Source organism: Eschscholzia californica, unplaced genomic scaffold (genome assembly GCF_041429995.1).
Source record: "Eschscholzia californica isolate CP2 unplaced genomic scaffold, dmEscCali1.0.p SCAF_4, whole genome shotgun sequence".
Lineage (NCBI taxonomy): Eukaryota > Viridiplantae > Streptophyta > Magnoliopsida > Ranunculales > Papaveraceae > Eschscholzia > Eschscholzia californica.
This window is the reverse complement of record NW_028238461.1, coordinates 57,483,524-57,497,301: the sequence shown is the minus strand read 5'-3', so window position 1 is coordinate 57,497,301 and position 13,778 is coordinate 57,483,524. Positions and strand designations below refer to the sequence as shown.

General features: G+C 37.1%; 1 protein-coding gene across 2 annotated transcripts; it reads left to right on the top strand.

The window, feature by feature from the left end:
- Window positions 1-8,881: 8,881 nt before the first annotated feature.
- On the top strand, window positions 8,882-13,186 carry RDM4 (RNA-directed DNA methylation 4). 2 transcript variants are annotated; one of them, XM_086633492.1, is made up of 12 exons: window positions 8,921-9,048; window positions 9,169-9,347; window positions 10,330-10,443; window positions 10,524-10,607; window positions 10,773-10,861; window positions 11,011-11,082; window positions 11,438-11,479; window positions 11,888-12,039; window positions 12,134-12,264; window positions 12,437-12,527; window positions 12,618-12,691; window positions 12,778-13,186. In XM_086633492.1, exons 3-12 carry the CDS (start codon window positions 10,344-10,346, stop codon window positions 13,026-13,028), a joined length of 1,086 nt encoding a protein of 361 aa, XP_086489618.1. In that variant the 5' UTR covers window positions 8,921-9,048; window positions 9,169-9,347; window positions 10,330-10,343; the 3' UTR covers window positions 13,029-13,186. The 2 variants fall into 2 exon arrangements, with proteins under 2 accessions (XP_086489616.1, XP_086489618.1); XM_086633490.1 differs by having other exon boundaries at window positions 8,882-9,347.
- Window positions 13,187-13,778: the final 592 nt, after the last annotated feature.

Sequence of the window (13,778 nt, the reverse complement as noted above, 5' to 3'; positions counted from 1 at the left end):
GCTAGTATGAGAAAGATTACTAGAAAATTATTAATCAAATCTAAGCATCAACAATAACACAAGTATCCGTTGGTGACTCCCTCCTGATGATACAATAGACATTTTGGTATTTCCACATAGAAAAAAGACAAAAACGTCCATTTCCTTCCTTATTCACGACCTAGGCATAGAAGTCACACGGGGTACTTTTATCATTTTTTATCCAACCCTCTGATCATTTCAAATAAAAATAAAAATATTTCGTTTTTATTATCCAAGAATTAGGTATATATGTTCATTCGTTAATAATACTTTTCATCTCAATCAAATCATATCTAATAAATTCCATTGTCACACAATCCATGCACTAGGATCCAGTATCATAATCATATTCTAATATTTGTATCTTGATTTCCCTAACACACCTTAATAATTACTAGTAATTACGGCCAGAGGATTAAATGCAAATTATCTTAATTTCTTATTACATAATATGGAATTTACTAGTATCATGTAGGTAGGTAGGGCCATATTGATGAGTATGTAAATTCTTCTAATTACTTGGAGATTTTGCAAGAAGACGCGGGCCTAGCAAGCAGATGTTTACACTTATACAGTGATTGATTTGTTTGTTTTCTTCTAATAAACTTTCAAAACGGAAAACATCAAAAGTTCCTCTTCTGTCACTCGAAGGTGATTGGATGCTTATCACTATTCTCCTCTTGCAAGAAATACCAAAATGACCCCTATCGTATTCCGTAGCAAATTCAAGAAAAATCGAAAACCACGAGAAATCAGATAAGTACGTAGAAGGGCCCCTTTTCTCCGTCTAATTAGTTTCTTAAGTTTGAGTCTCCCACTGGAGATCCTCTAAATACGTAGAAGGGAAAAAAGAAGAATTAGACGACAACGTATAAATTTTATTGAGTCGAAAGCTTCAAACGATATTAATAGATATCACTACGTGGGTAGGCTAGGTCGGTATTGCAATCCCTCGAGAAATGTTTAAACAATCATAAACTAATATCCCTTAAAAACAAAATTAGAACTTAGCTTGTTAAGTTACTTTAGTAATATTAATACAAGTACTTATTTGTCAATTTTATGTGATTAAATTTGCAATTCCATAATAACAAGGTTAGGGTGTGTGTGTGTGTGTATATATTATTGATGAATAAGGTCTAGCTAGGGTTCATGTGATGACTTAGAACCAAAGAGATCACGTGAGGTGGAGTTGGGAAGTACATTCACATGCAACAATAGAACAAAATTGAATTAATTGAAGTATAAAGAAGGGAATCAAGGGATGAGTTATATTTGTTTTGCATGGGAAAAAAAACACAGTTCAAATCTTTGTAGTAGCACTACTGATCTGATCAAGTAATAATCTAAGGAGATGATATTAATTCTTTAAAAACAAAGAATTTCTTTGCTTTGGGTACAAACTAACATCTCATCCATTCAAATATATAAAATTTTGCTATCTGTGATAATCAAATTCACTGACCACAAGAAAAAAAAAATTTTGGGTAACTTTAATTGCTTGCGCCAAAGTGTTAGCTTTTGTTTACGATTTTTTTTTGAATTACCTTCATACGTAAATACATCAATAATATAATGCCGCACGTGTACAAACAAGTCTAGCATCATTTTGTTTCTAGCGACATAACAAAACTCACGGGCTGGAATTGAAATAGTACTTCCAAGATGTTGCATCGATATAATCCATCTTACGAATAAAAGCAAATGGCTAATTTAGCCCTATGTGTTGCATCAATTTCATCTTAATTTGGGGGAGCTAGGTCTAATTTATTCCTAATATTAATCTGCACAAAGAGCTATCTACATGTTGCATAAGAACAACACAATTGATGTGTTGTTCCTTGGCATTTTGTGACCACTAACTATTTTGTGGTGTATTGTTTAGGGTTTGTTTATGAAAGGTTGAAATAGTATTTAAGGAGGGAATTGAATTGGACTCCATTTTTAGAGGAATTTGATATGATGGTAGGGATACCCTAACATTAGTTATTGGAAAGTGACTCTCTCTCCAACTTATAAGTAGAAGAAGTCCATCTTGCTTTTCTTCCTTGATTCTTGTAGATGAGATGATTCCAAACTAGGTTAAAATTGATCATATCCTTCAAAACAGTCTTATTCTCGAATGGAAATTAAGCGTAGTTACCTCACCACTCCAACCCATCCAAAAACACCAATTTTACTGCGATTCTCCCAACATGCTCATTTTATTCATGGTTGATTTTGGTGTAATTATAGACCTAATTATATGGGCCAATAATATGACTGACTTATGTTTCCTAACAGCATTGTCCACGAGGAACTATTCTAATAATATGATATTAATTTATTTACTATGCAAGGTATATAATATAGGTAGTTGGATTCAAAAAAATAATAATAATATAGGTAGTTCACTGCTCCAGTAGATATTACGCTTAATTTCAAGTTACAAAGAGAAGTTATATTTTGGTCGGTTAAAAACCTAATATTTGTATTTTGTAGGGTTAAAACCCTAAATATTTGTTGTTTTTTTTTTTAATCAAGCATAACATAAAACATAAAGTTGACCTTACAGACACGTCCAAAAGGACCAACTTTACAAAACGTTAATAAACTCAATATTTTTGTTGCTTGTTCGGCTGTAAACTTAATATTTTTTTGAATTTTTTTGCAAACAGTTGCAACTCCATTGCAAGCAATTCCAATCAGTTCGCAACCCTTTGCAAACCAGAAACAAATCTCTGACAATGGGTTGCAGTTCTTATCCATTCGCAATCTTTTTGCAAATCAATTGTTAATAACTTGCAATCAGTTACAAATCTCTTGCAATAAGTTGCAAATTACGAAGATACTTAGAAAGTTGAAGCTAGAAAAAACTGATTGATCTGTTATCACCGAATTAAAATTTTATAAGGAGGTTTGACTAAAATCCTTATATGTTTATTTTTGGATGACAAATTTCTTTATATTATTCACACGCTCGGACCAAAGAGATTTTATTGCAACAAAAATTGTATCCCTTTTGCTCCCTTCCCAACCCCCCTGATGTGCTCCACCTCTAAGGGAGAATATTTTCTCTTCATTTGCACACTCTCAAGTGAGACATTGCCACATAAACTGGAAGGTTGGGGGAGGGAGGAATAGCGTTGTTGTTAATATGTCAGATGTGCGTAATATGACAGTTCTTACTTTTTTTTTTTTTGATGAGAAACATTGCATTAAAAACGAACAAGAGTACTACAAGCACATAAACGTCTAAAGAAATGCCGACACAAACAAGAGTACTACAAACACACAATACAACTAGAGTAAAGCTGACACAAAAGAAGGTACATAATTCCATTCTTTCCTTTCTCCATTTCTTCTTCCCCATTTCGCAATCGCATCAGCTGGAGCATTGCAATCCCTAGAAACATAGGTGAACATGATTCCTTCGAAATTGTTTATAAGGGATTGAATCTGTTGTATCATCTTTACAGATTGCCAGTGTAGACCAATATTATGACCGTTGATGAATTTGATCAGTGCTTGGTTATCACTTTCTATATGAACATGAGTAATCTTTAATTGTAATGCCCATTGCATACTAGATAGGATAGTTAATCCTTCACATTCTTCCGCGTTTTGGCTTCGCACCGAATTCGCTGCTGCTATAATGAATTTCGACTCTTCATCTCTGATAATACATCCTATTCCGGCCGGTTCTGTAGCTGTTGTAAACGAGGCGTCAACATTCAACTTTAAATATGGTGTCGATGGAGGTCTCCATTTTTGTTCCTCAGTAGTTTTCCTGCATTTGTTAGTGATACCCGTCTCAATCTTGAGAGGAGTGATAGACACATTATTAATTCGGTCTATGATTTGTCGAGGATTCTGTTTGTTCGTGTTAAAACTATTTTCACATCTAGCTTTCCAAATGAACCATAGTATTTTGGCATATTGGTTGGTAGTATCCTCATTTAGAGTTTTCCATTGTGATATCCATTGATTAGTCGAGCTAATCTGATCAGTTCTCACATCATAATTGAACCAAATTGCTTTAGCAAACGTGCAGTGCAGCATCACATGATCTAAGGTTTCGTTTTCATCGCAATTAATACAAGAGAATTGGTCTCCAATGAATTTGCCAATTTTCGCTTTGACAGGTAAGCTATTAGTACAACATTTCCATAGGAAAAGCTTCACACGTGGTATAGTATTCAAGTTCCAGATAAATCCCCATTCGAGATGGTCCTGCGTCACATTCATGCTTTCCGTTCTTAAATAATAATACATTAATTTTATCGAGAAATTACCTGATTTGGTTAATGTCCATATCGGTTTATCTTCCTGATTATTTTGGAGGTTGATGCTGAGAATAGCACTGCATATATCATCGTTAAAACATTGCTGCAACATCTGAAAATTCCAAGTGTTGTTAGTAATAAGTTGTGCAACCCACTTAATGTTGGACCCCGTATGATTAGTTATGGGAGGGGGGTGGTTTGGGATCCAATAGTCACTCCAAACGTTAATATTAGACCCTGTATTAATGTTCCAGAAAATAAGACTATCCATATTAGAGTAATGCTTAATAATAGATTTCCAAGGCCAAGAGTGGGTGGTTTTGGGGGGGTTGGGCCGATGGGTTTTAGGAAAGTATTTGCTTTTGAGCACACGAACCCAAACGGCCTTCGGGTTATTAATAATACGCCAGATAATTTTACTGAGAAAGGCCTGATTATCAAGATGAGGGAGGCGCAACCCCAGACCACCTAGTTTCTTTGGCTTGCAAATAGCCGACCAGTTGATAGTATGGAAAGTTTTGGATTTTCCCCACCAGAAAGTCCTTTGGAGGGACTCAATGCTGTTACATATGCCTTTTGGGATAGCAAAGCACTGCATTTGGTATCGGGGAACGGCCGATGCGATAGTAGAAATGACTACCGAGCGACCAGCTTGAGAGAGAAGATTAGATTGCCACTTGGCGAGCTTGTTTTTGATTTGGTTGAGAAGTGGTTGAAAGATAGATTTTTTGTTTTTACCAATGAACAGATTCGTGCCGAGATATTTGTCACCAGTCGAGGATTGATGAACTTTAAGTTCACGGATAATCATACGTTTGAATTTCGGATGCGAGTTCTTGGAAAAGAAAATGTTGGATTTGGAGTAATTGATCATCTGACCCGAAGCATCACTAAATTCTTTAAGAATCAGCTTGAGGTTGTGAATGTTGTCAAGAGAATTTTGACCAAAGATAATACAGTCGTCTGCAAAGAGAAGGTGATTGATGGTGAGATCCGAATTAGGGACCGGGAAGCCAATGAAGGGGAGAGGACTGTTATGCCTGTCAAGGAGGCGACTTAGACCTTCCATAGCAATAGCGAAAAGGAAAGGCGAAAGCGGGTCTCCCTGACGAATCCCCCTGCTAACATTAAAAGTGCGCCCGGGACGCCCATTGATCAGAACGGCCATGGAACTAGAGTTGAGACACGTACGAATAAGCCTAGTCCAGCCAGGGGCGAAGCCCATCAGGAGCATAATTTGCTCCAGATAGTGCCATTCAATCCGATCAAAAACTTTGGACATATCCAGTTTGAGACCAAAATAACTCTTTGCGCCTTTGATCTTTTTGAAGGAATGAATTAACTCCTGGCTAATCATGATATTGTCAGTGATTTGCCGACCCGGAACATAAGCAGCTTGGAACGGGGATATGATATCAACCAGAGTAAGTTTGAGTCTGTTGGCAAGGATTTTAGTGATGATTTTGTAGGTAGTGTTAAGAAGACTAATCGGCCTATAGTCTGCCGGAGTTTGAGGAGTTTTGGTTTTAGGGATTAGGCAGATATGTGTGTGGTTAGACATCGTAGGGAGAGTCGCTTCACGAAAGAAGACAGAAACCATCTTGTGAAGATCCTCCTTTACTGTATCCCAGTTGGCTTGATAGAATAGAGGAGGATATCCATCCGGCCCAGGAGCAGTTCCAGATTTCAAAGAGAAAGTGGCCTTACGGATTTCATCTAACTCCGGAATTACCGTAAGAGTATCATTTTGGAGTTGGGATATCTGAGGGTTGAAACAATCAATAAGATTAGTAGAAAGGGTGGAGCCAGCGGAAGTCGAAATATTCTGGAGGTGAGTAACAAAAACATTGGCTATTTGAGCTTCATCATTAGTCCACGTGTCGTCCTCCAACTTAATGGAAAGAATTTGATTTTTCCGATTTCTCGTTGTGGCTTTCGCATGGAAGTACTGAGTATTACGATCACCTAAATTGATGTTAGCTACTCTCGATTTTTCTTTCCACATGCTTTCCTGTTGTAAGAGCAGAGTTTCAATCTGATTGAAGGTATCTTTGAACTGGTCAGCATTTTTAATGAATTGGAGTTGCTGGGTTAGGCTCTTAATCTTATTGTCAATGTGACAAAAAATCTCTTTATTCCACTTAGAGAGTTTAATGGCCAGGGAGTTAAGTTTGGTTTGAATCTGGCAGGGAAGAGCACTCCAGTTAGTTTTAATGAATTGAGTACAATTAGGATGGGACATCCAGGTGCGAATGAATTTGAATGCTTTACGCCCCAGATTGGATTTAGCTTTCGTGGAGAGAAAAATGGGGTTATGATCAGAGCCTAACGTAGGCAGATGAGTGAGTTTAGAGTGAGGATAGTTGGTAAGCCAGGTGTAGTTCACTAAAGCCCGATCTAGTCTCTCTTGTATAAGGTTACCATTAAATTGTTTGTTAGACCAGGTGAACGGGTCTCCCACGTAACCTACATCCTGAAGACCCAAATTATTGATATTCTGCTTACTAAATTCAATAGCACTGTGCGGCACTTCTATGCCTCCTAGCTTTTCAGACTGGTCAAAAATACAGTTTAAGTCTCCTATAACTAGCCAGGGAATATGGGGGTCAGGGGCTAACTGGGCTAGAGTCTCCCAAGGCTTGGTTTTATCCCTACTGTACGGGCTTCCATAGAAACCTGTAATATAAAAGCTTTTGTCCTTGTCTACCAAAGAACCCTGCACATGAATCATATTGTTGTCAGAGTAAATAACATTAATATCATAGTGGGGAGACCAATAAAGGGCTAGACCTCCGGCTTTATTGACCGGGTCTATAACATGCTTGTCGTAGATGCTAGTTAAATTCAGAAGTTTATCGAGATTTGTGTTTATACATTTGGTTTCAGAAAGAAAAAGCAAGTCAGGATTATGCTCTTTAATAAGTCCGCTAAGGTGCTTGCGATTAGCAAAATTCCCACACCCCCGGACATTCCAAGCAAGAACGGAGGGCTCCATCAACAACACCAATGGAGGACAAACAAAGACCCCAAAGAGCCCCGAACCTCCCCCGAGGAAGGACCACCTACCTATACCAGACCAGAGGCTAGACCCTCCTAAACTCACTGAGTTAAATAATCTAAAAGAGATTAAAGTAAAGAGAGATCAATCCCAAAAGATTATAAAAGAGAGGTCGATCTCAACTATATTCAGCTAATCTGACCGAAGAAAAGTGACGAGAAACTAAACCAACGTGAAGAACTATAAAGATTTAATGACAAGAAAGAGATAATCGCAAAAAAGATAAAGCACGGACTATTAATTACCACAAAGAACTAACTTAACTACACAAAATACTAATACTAACTAAGAAAGCACAAAGAAGATAGGGCTATGAAGCTAAGACAAACAGAAAAGTTAAACGACAAAGAGCATGTAAGGAGGGAGGATAATTAATCAACAACAGTGTGAACATGCATGAGGGAGGAAAGGAAAGTGTCTAAAGGAGTTAGACTAAGCTAAAATAATGGCAGTATCATGAATCCAAAACGCATTAGTCCATGCAAAAAGAAATAATAGAGGTTAGGTGACTTCCCTGGACGAGTAATCCACCTGGTAGTCTTTGAGAAATCTTTTTCTGATTTGCTACCTTGGATTGCTTGCAATATTTGACTTTATTGGGCGAGATTAAGATCGTTACCGGTATAAGCTATCCCCCGTCTGACTCCATTTGTTGCTGGGCCATAATGAAGAAAGCTAGCTTTGGGATTTTAGTTGTGGATGGGTTATACTAGACTAACATTTACTCGGTCTGGCTAAAAGCTTACTGATTTGGTGTTACTAATACTATGAAGAAATATTATTAGAAGGGTTTAAGTGAAATCCAAGCTAGCTTGAAAGAGGGGTTGGGGTTTCCAAAGAAGAGAAAGAAGCTCACTCTCCTAAAAAAAACAAAAAAGAACTATCGATTTGGAGTAGCTTTGGTATGATTTTGGTTGGATTCGAGCAGATTTGGGGTTGAATCCCTGTGATTCAATGGTTTGATTTGGATTTTGGGTAGCTTGAGGATGAAGTTAGGGCTTGAGGTAGAAAGGAAAGAGGGGAAATCGTGAGATTTTCTCTCTCCTAAAAAAACCCCTCCCCTGTCCATCCGCATACTGGGACTATCCTTCCTACTCGACAGTTCTTACTTTAAGTTACGTATCCGTCAGTTCAACAAAAAAAAAAAAAAGTTACGTATTCGTCAATATAGGGGGTAAACCCAAATTCCCTAGTATTGAAGCCGCGAAAAACTCACTCTCTAGATTCTCTTTCTCTCTCTAAAAGCAAAACTTGAGAATTTCCCCTCCAAAACAGAAGCACGAAATTGTTCTTATTCATCACTTCCGCCATTGATAGAAAAGGTACGGAAGGTTACTTATTTCATCACTTCCGTCAATATAGGGGGTAAACCCAAATTCCCTAGTATTGAAGCCGCGAAAAACTCACTCTCTAATTTCTCTTTCTCTCTCTAAAAGCAAAACTTGAGAATTTCCCCTCCAAAACAGAAGCACGAAATTGTTCTTATTCATCACTTCCGCCATTGATAGAAAAGGTACGCAAGGTTACTTATTTCATCACTTCCGTCAATATAGGGGGTAAACCCAAATTCCCTAGTATTGAAGCCGCGGAAAACTCACTCTTTAATTTCTCTTTCTCTCTCTAAAAGCAAAACTTGAGAATTTCCCCTCCAAAACAGAAGCACGAAATTGTTCTTATTCATCACTTCCGCCATTGATAGAAAAGGTACGGAAGGTTACTTATTTCATCTACTTAGGGTTTTATCTAGCGTACCTTTTAATTCTATGTAGGGTATTAAATTGAAAACAGTCCCTCATTAAGATTCCTGGTTTTGCAAATTTGAAGTATCGTTGTAAGCCCTAAACCCTACTTTCTCCGGCAATTTCTTCCGAATCCGGAAACTCCTCACCTGAAATCCCCAAATCAAGAACAGGGAAGAACGTTTAGCACACTAGGGTTCCATTCAACCAACCTCTCGGCTCCATTCGAACTAGGGTTCCATTCGAACAACCTCTCGGCTCCAGGTACTCTCTCTCTCTCTCTCTCTCTCTCTCTCTTGGTACTCTCTGTCTCTTGGTACTCCATTCGAACTTGTAATCTAGGGTTCCATTAAGTTAGAAGTTGTGTGAAAGGAAGAAGGAAAAGAAGTTGGATTAGAACTAGGGTTTGAAGTTGAAGAAGAATTAGGGTTTTACAAAGGTTGTATAATTGTATGGAACTCTGCAATTGATGTTGAACCCAGTTGTTTTTCATCTAGGGCTCAAAAAAACATCAAACAAATGGAAGAATTAATACAAAAATATCCAATTCTGGATTCTGAGAATGAAATTATGGATGCTTTAAGATTGAAATTTAGAGCTATTTCTGCTACTTTATCAATGAAATTGGAATATGAAGGCTACCCAAAATCATCTGAAGCTAATGGAATTGAATTTTGAATAAATTTCTTTTGTTTGGTTTTTTCATATCTTATTTATAACATGATAAGAAACTCTGTTTCTTGTCTGTGATTCTAGTGGACCTTTTATTTATTATGAATTTGATCAATCTACATGCTATCTTGTATTGGTTTGTGTCAAATTTTAGGGTATTCTTGAGAAGAAAATTAAGTTCGGGGAAGTTTTTTCTTCATATTCTCAAACCCATTATTGATAATGTGCATCAATGGAGTGATACGGCTATATTTTGGTTTCATCTTGTCCCTTCATTTTGATCTTGTTCCCTCATTTTGAAAACCTGGTGTAATATGTAAATGAGTTCGTAAATGGTGGTGTAAAACATAAAGGGGCAAGAAAGTAATATTCAAAATTTTAAAGTTAAATCTAACAGAACATGGGCGATATATGTAATTATAAATAAAACATGGGGATTTATGTAAAGAGCTTCTCAAAACATAAGGATTTATGTAAAGAGCTTCTCAAAACATAAGGATTTATGTAAAGAGCTTTTCAAAACATGGGGATTTCAACAATTCTCCCTTGACATATTTTTGTTTTCTGGTTGAAGGGGAGAACATATAAATGGCGGATTGTGGTGAAAGTTCTTCAAATTTGGTAAATGTGAGGCCCGTGGTTGTTAGGGTGAAGAGGAAGTCTATTCAGTCTCCATTGGAAGCTTTCTGTGAGTTTGAATTCATCATCTGTTTTTTTTTAATTCTACTAGATATATATTTGAAACTCATGGAAATTTTTGGTTCCCAGGGCTAGAGATTAATGAAAGACCTCTTAAACGACCATCTTTAGATTTTGAGAAACTTTCACTCTCTGAATCTTCTCACGGGAAAGGTAATGTAGAATTGGTTCTGTGGCTTCAAATCGATGATATTGCCCTAGGTTGATTACATTTTTGTTTTGAATATTAAAAAAAATTGTTCTTTTTCCAAGAAAATCAGAAATAGAAGAAGAAAAAAACAGTAGGCCACTTAATGTGATATTTTTCTTTTATCTCAGAAACATTGAAGGCGAAGAAAGTTCTTGTGCAACATGTAGAGACAGTTGGAAGCTCGAAGGCTACAATCGATGTTTTGAACTCGTTTTTGGTATGTATTATGATAAGCCCTATGAGATTTCAGATTTTCTTTACCCTACTTATTTACTGTTATGTAGTAGAATCTCTTATGATCAATGATGATCTAATCTCCAATTTGTAAATTGTAAGATATTTCGCTAACAATTTTTCTTTAAACAGCATGACTCTGCTGATGTTTCCGAGTTCAAAACGAAGGTTGAGGAACGAAGACTCACATTCAAACAAGAAAATGTAAGTTAAATTGTTTTACTTCGAGAGAAAACACACCCATTCAACTTTCAAATTTCGGTGTTGAGTGGGTAGGTTGCGAGAATTCTTCTATTATTGCTTTAATTTCCGGGTACAATAGCATAGCTATTCCTCATTTTCGTAGATAATTTTATATTGTTCTTGTTTGTGACTGTGAGTCTGTCATCAATTAGATCATTGTTTTGCATGAACCTCAGAACCTGTAACATGACTGCTTTCTATTTCTTCCATCTTTTTGAGCCTCATGATTTGGCTGCTTTATTATTTGACCTCGACCAAAGGTGTTAGGTTTGTAATTTATGGTAAAAATTTACAATTTTCATCTCGATGCCTGCAGAAGCAAGATAAGATGCTGTCAAGAGCCAAAGATGAGCATGAGGTATATTTTATCTGTGTATCCATTTATACGAAAATCCTTTTTTTTTTGCTCGAATACAATAAAATGAATTGTTATGCTATGCACATGTGTCGCATTTAATCAGGGTTCACTAGATCTTGCTCTGTGCCCATCTTGAACTGACACCACCTATTCATATAAATGCCCGAATCCTGATAAAAACCCTGCATACTTTTCGTTGACACGGATTTGAAAAGATGCAACCTTTCACCACATTGGACCTTGGTTTCACTAATTTTCCCCCTGGACACTATGTTGACATTCTTAGCTTTTTGAAGAACCAAATTGATAATTAGTTTCTTTAATTTATTGATGGTTTTCTGCTAAGAAATAAATAATCGAGTCACTCCCAATGCGACAGTTGCATGATTTTTCTACATCTCTTGTTAGGTTATGGCAAGAAATGCTCGCTTTGAACAAATATGGAATCGCCGAAAGGGAAAGAAGGAAACTGTTCATGATGAGTCGTTACATGAATACTGTGATCTCTATGATGTTGTAAGAATTGATGATGATGAAGGATCAGTAAAGAAAGTAGAAGAGTACGTAGTCTTCCTTTCTTTTGTTGCATTGTGGTTCATCATTCTTTCTGCTGGAAACGGTTTAATCCTATTGGTTGTGAATCTTATAATGCAGAGATCTCTCCCCAGAGGATGCTGAAATGCTGTGCAACTTTCTGCCCCTATTAAGAGAGTATATTCCAAGTGCTGCTGCAGAGATTCAAGCTGATGTTCAGTCATACTTATCCGGACAAGATTGTCTCCTTAGTAAGAGACTTCTATCTCTGAAATTACTTGCCTAATATGTTGATGACAAAAAATACTTTGTCGTCGAGCTTTTGGCTTGCTTCCTACCTATTTCTTCTTTGAATATCTTGAGATCTGAAGTACTATTTTCTAATTTCAAGAATATCGTTTTATGTGTCTCTTCTGTGTGCAGCATCATCTACAGATGGTTATGTTTACGACTTGTACACCGTGCAGGATACATTGAGCACAGCTGATGAAGATGCTCTAACCACATATCCTCTGTAAGAACTAAAAGCTTCAGCTAATCTCACTGCAATCTCTTTGTATTTTCATGTGTTATCTAACATTCAGAGAATTGATTTCTGGTGCAGAGTGCAAGTAGATGATGATGATGATGATTTCTATGATGGGCCAATGGAATCTGAATGGGATACCGATTCAAACGGTAATATGCCCTCCGTTCTTTTTGGTTGACTCGTATTTCTTACCTTTCTATTCGATCATTAATTGTTGTCATTTGTTTCTGCTCAGCCGAAGATAATCCAATGAACGATTACCCTGACGAGGAGACCAGCTCAGATGAAGATGAGAGCACATCTTCGGACAAAGAATCAGACGATGAAGATGGAGATGAGGATGAGACTGAAGGCTCGGGGGATGACTTAAAACATGAAAACCCAATAAACTACATTCACTCTGAAGATGAATACCCTATAGAGGACTGTGATGAAGATGATGAAGAGATGTCAGGTGATGATAACTGGAGATGGGAATATCGCTGAGCTTTTCCCGCAATACCGTCTTGAACATTTTAATATGAACCAATTATATTTTGCCAACACACTGAACTTGAAAAAGCTTCTGAATTTGGGTTATGAGGAGTAGATAACATTTCATATTAACAGATAGTTGGTAGTTATTATACTACTATTTTGATTTATCAGTTTTCTCGTCATGATCAGAAAAAATAACCCCAAGTTCTTTCACAACAAGGATAACAAAGTCCATCGTCCATGAACCCTCCAATGAGTAGGAACAATTTCTCTCTTTTCTCTTTTTGTTGTAATACGAACAATTTCTCTCACATCAGCCATCTCACCACACTATTAGCATCTATAAATTCTTAGTCCAGCTATCTCACCACACTATTAGCATCTATAAATTCTTAGTCAAAAACTAATCCGAAAGGAGAAATTTTGAAAGCAGCATGTGTTTTTTGCTAAAAGTAACGTGTTTTTCTCTCAAAGACTTTGTCAAAATGAGTTGACCAGTTAGAGGCTAGATGTAATGCCCCTTCCAACTAGGGGTGGGAATCGGTCCGGACCGGTCGGTATCGGACTCTAACTTCATCGAACCGGTCGACTCGGACATAAACTGTTGGTGACCACCTATTTACTCGGGCGGACTCGGACGGTCACTCTCAAGAATTCTTTGTCCATTGACCGTCCAAGACCGTTTATTTTACCGGTCCAGTCGGACACCGGACGGTCTCGGTCCGGACTTTCCAATAAATTTACTTAATTCAGAACTTT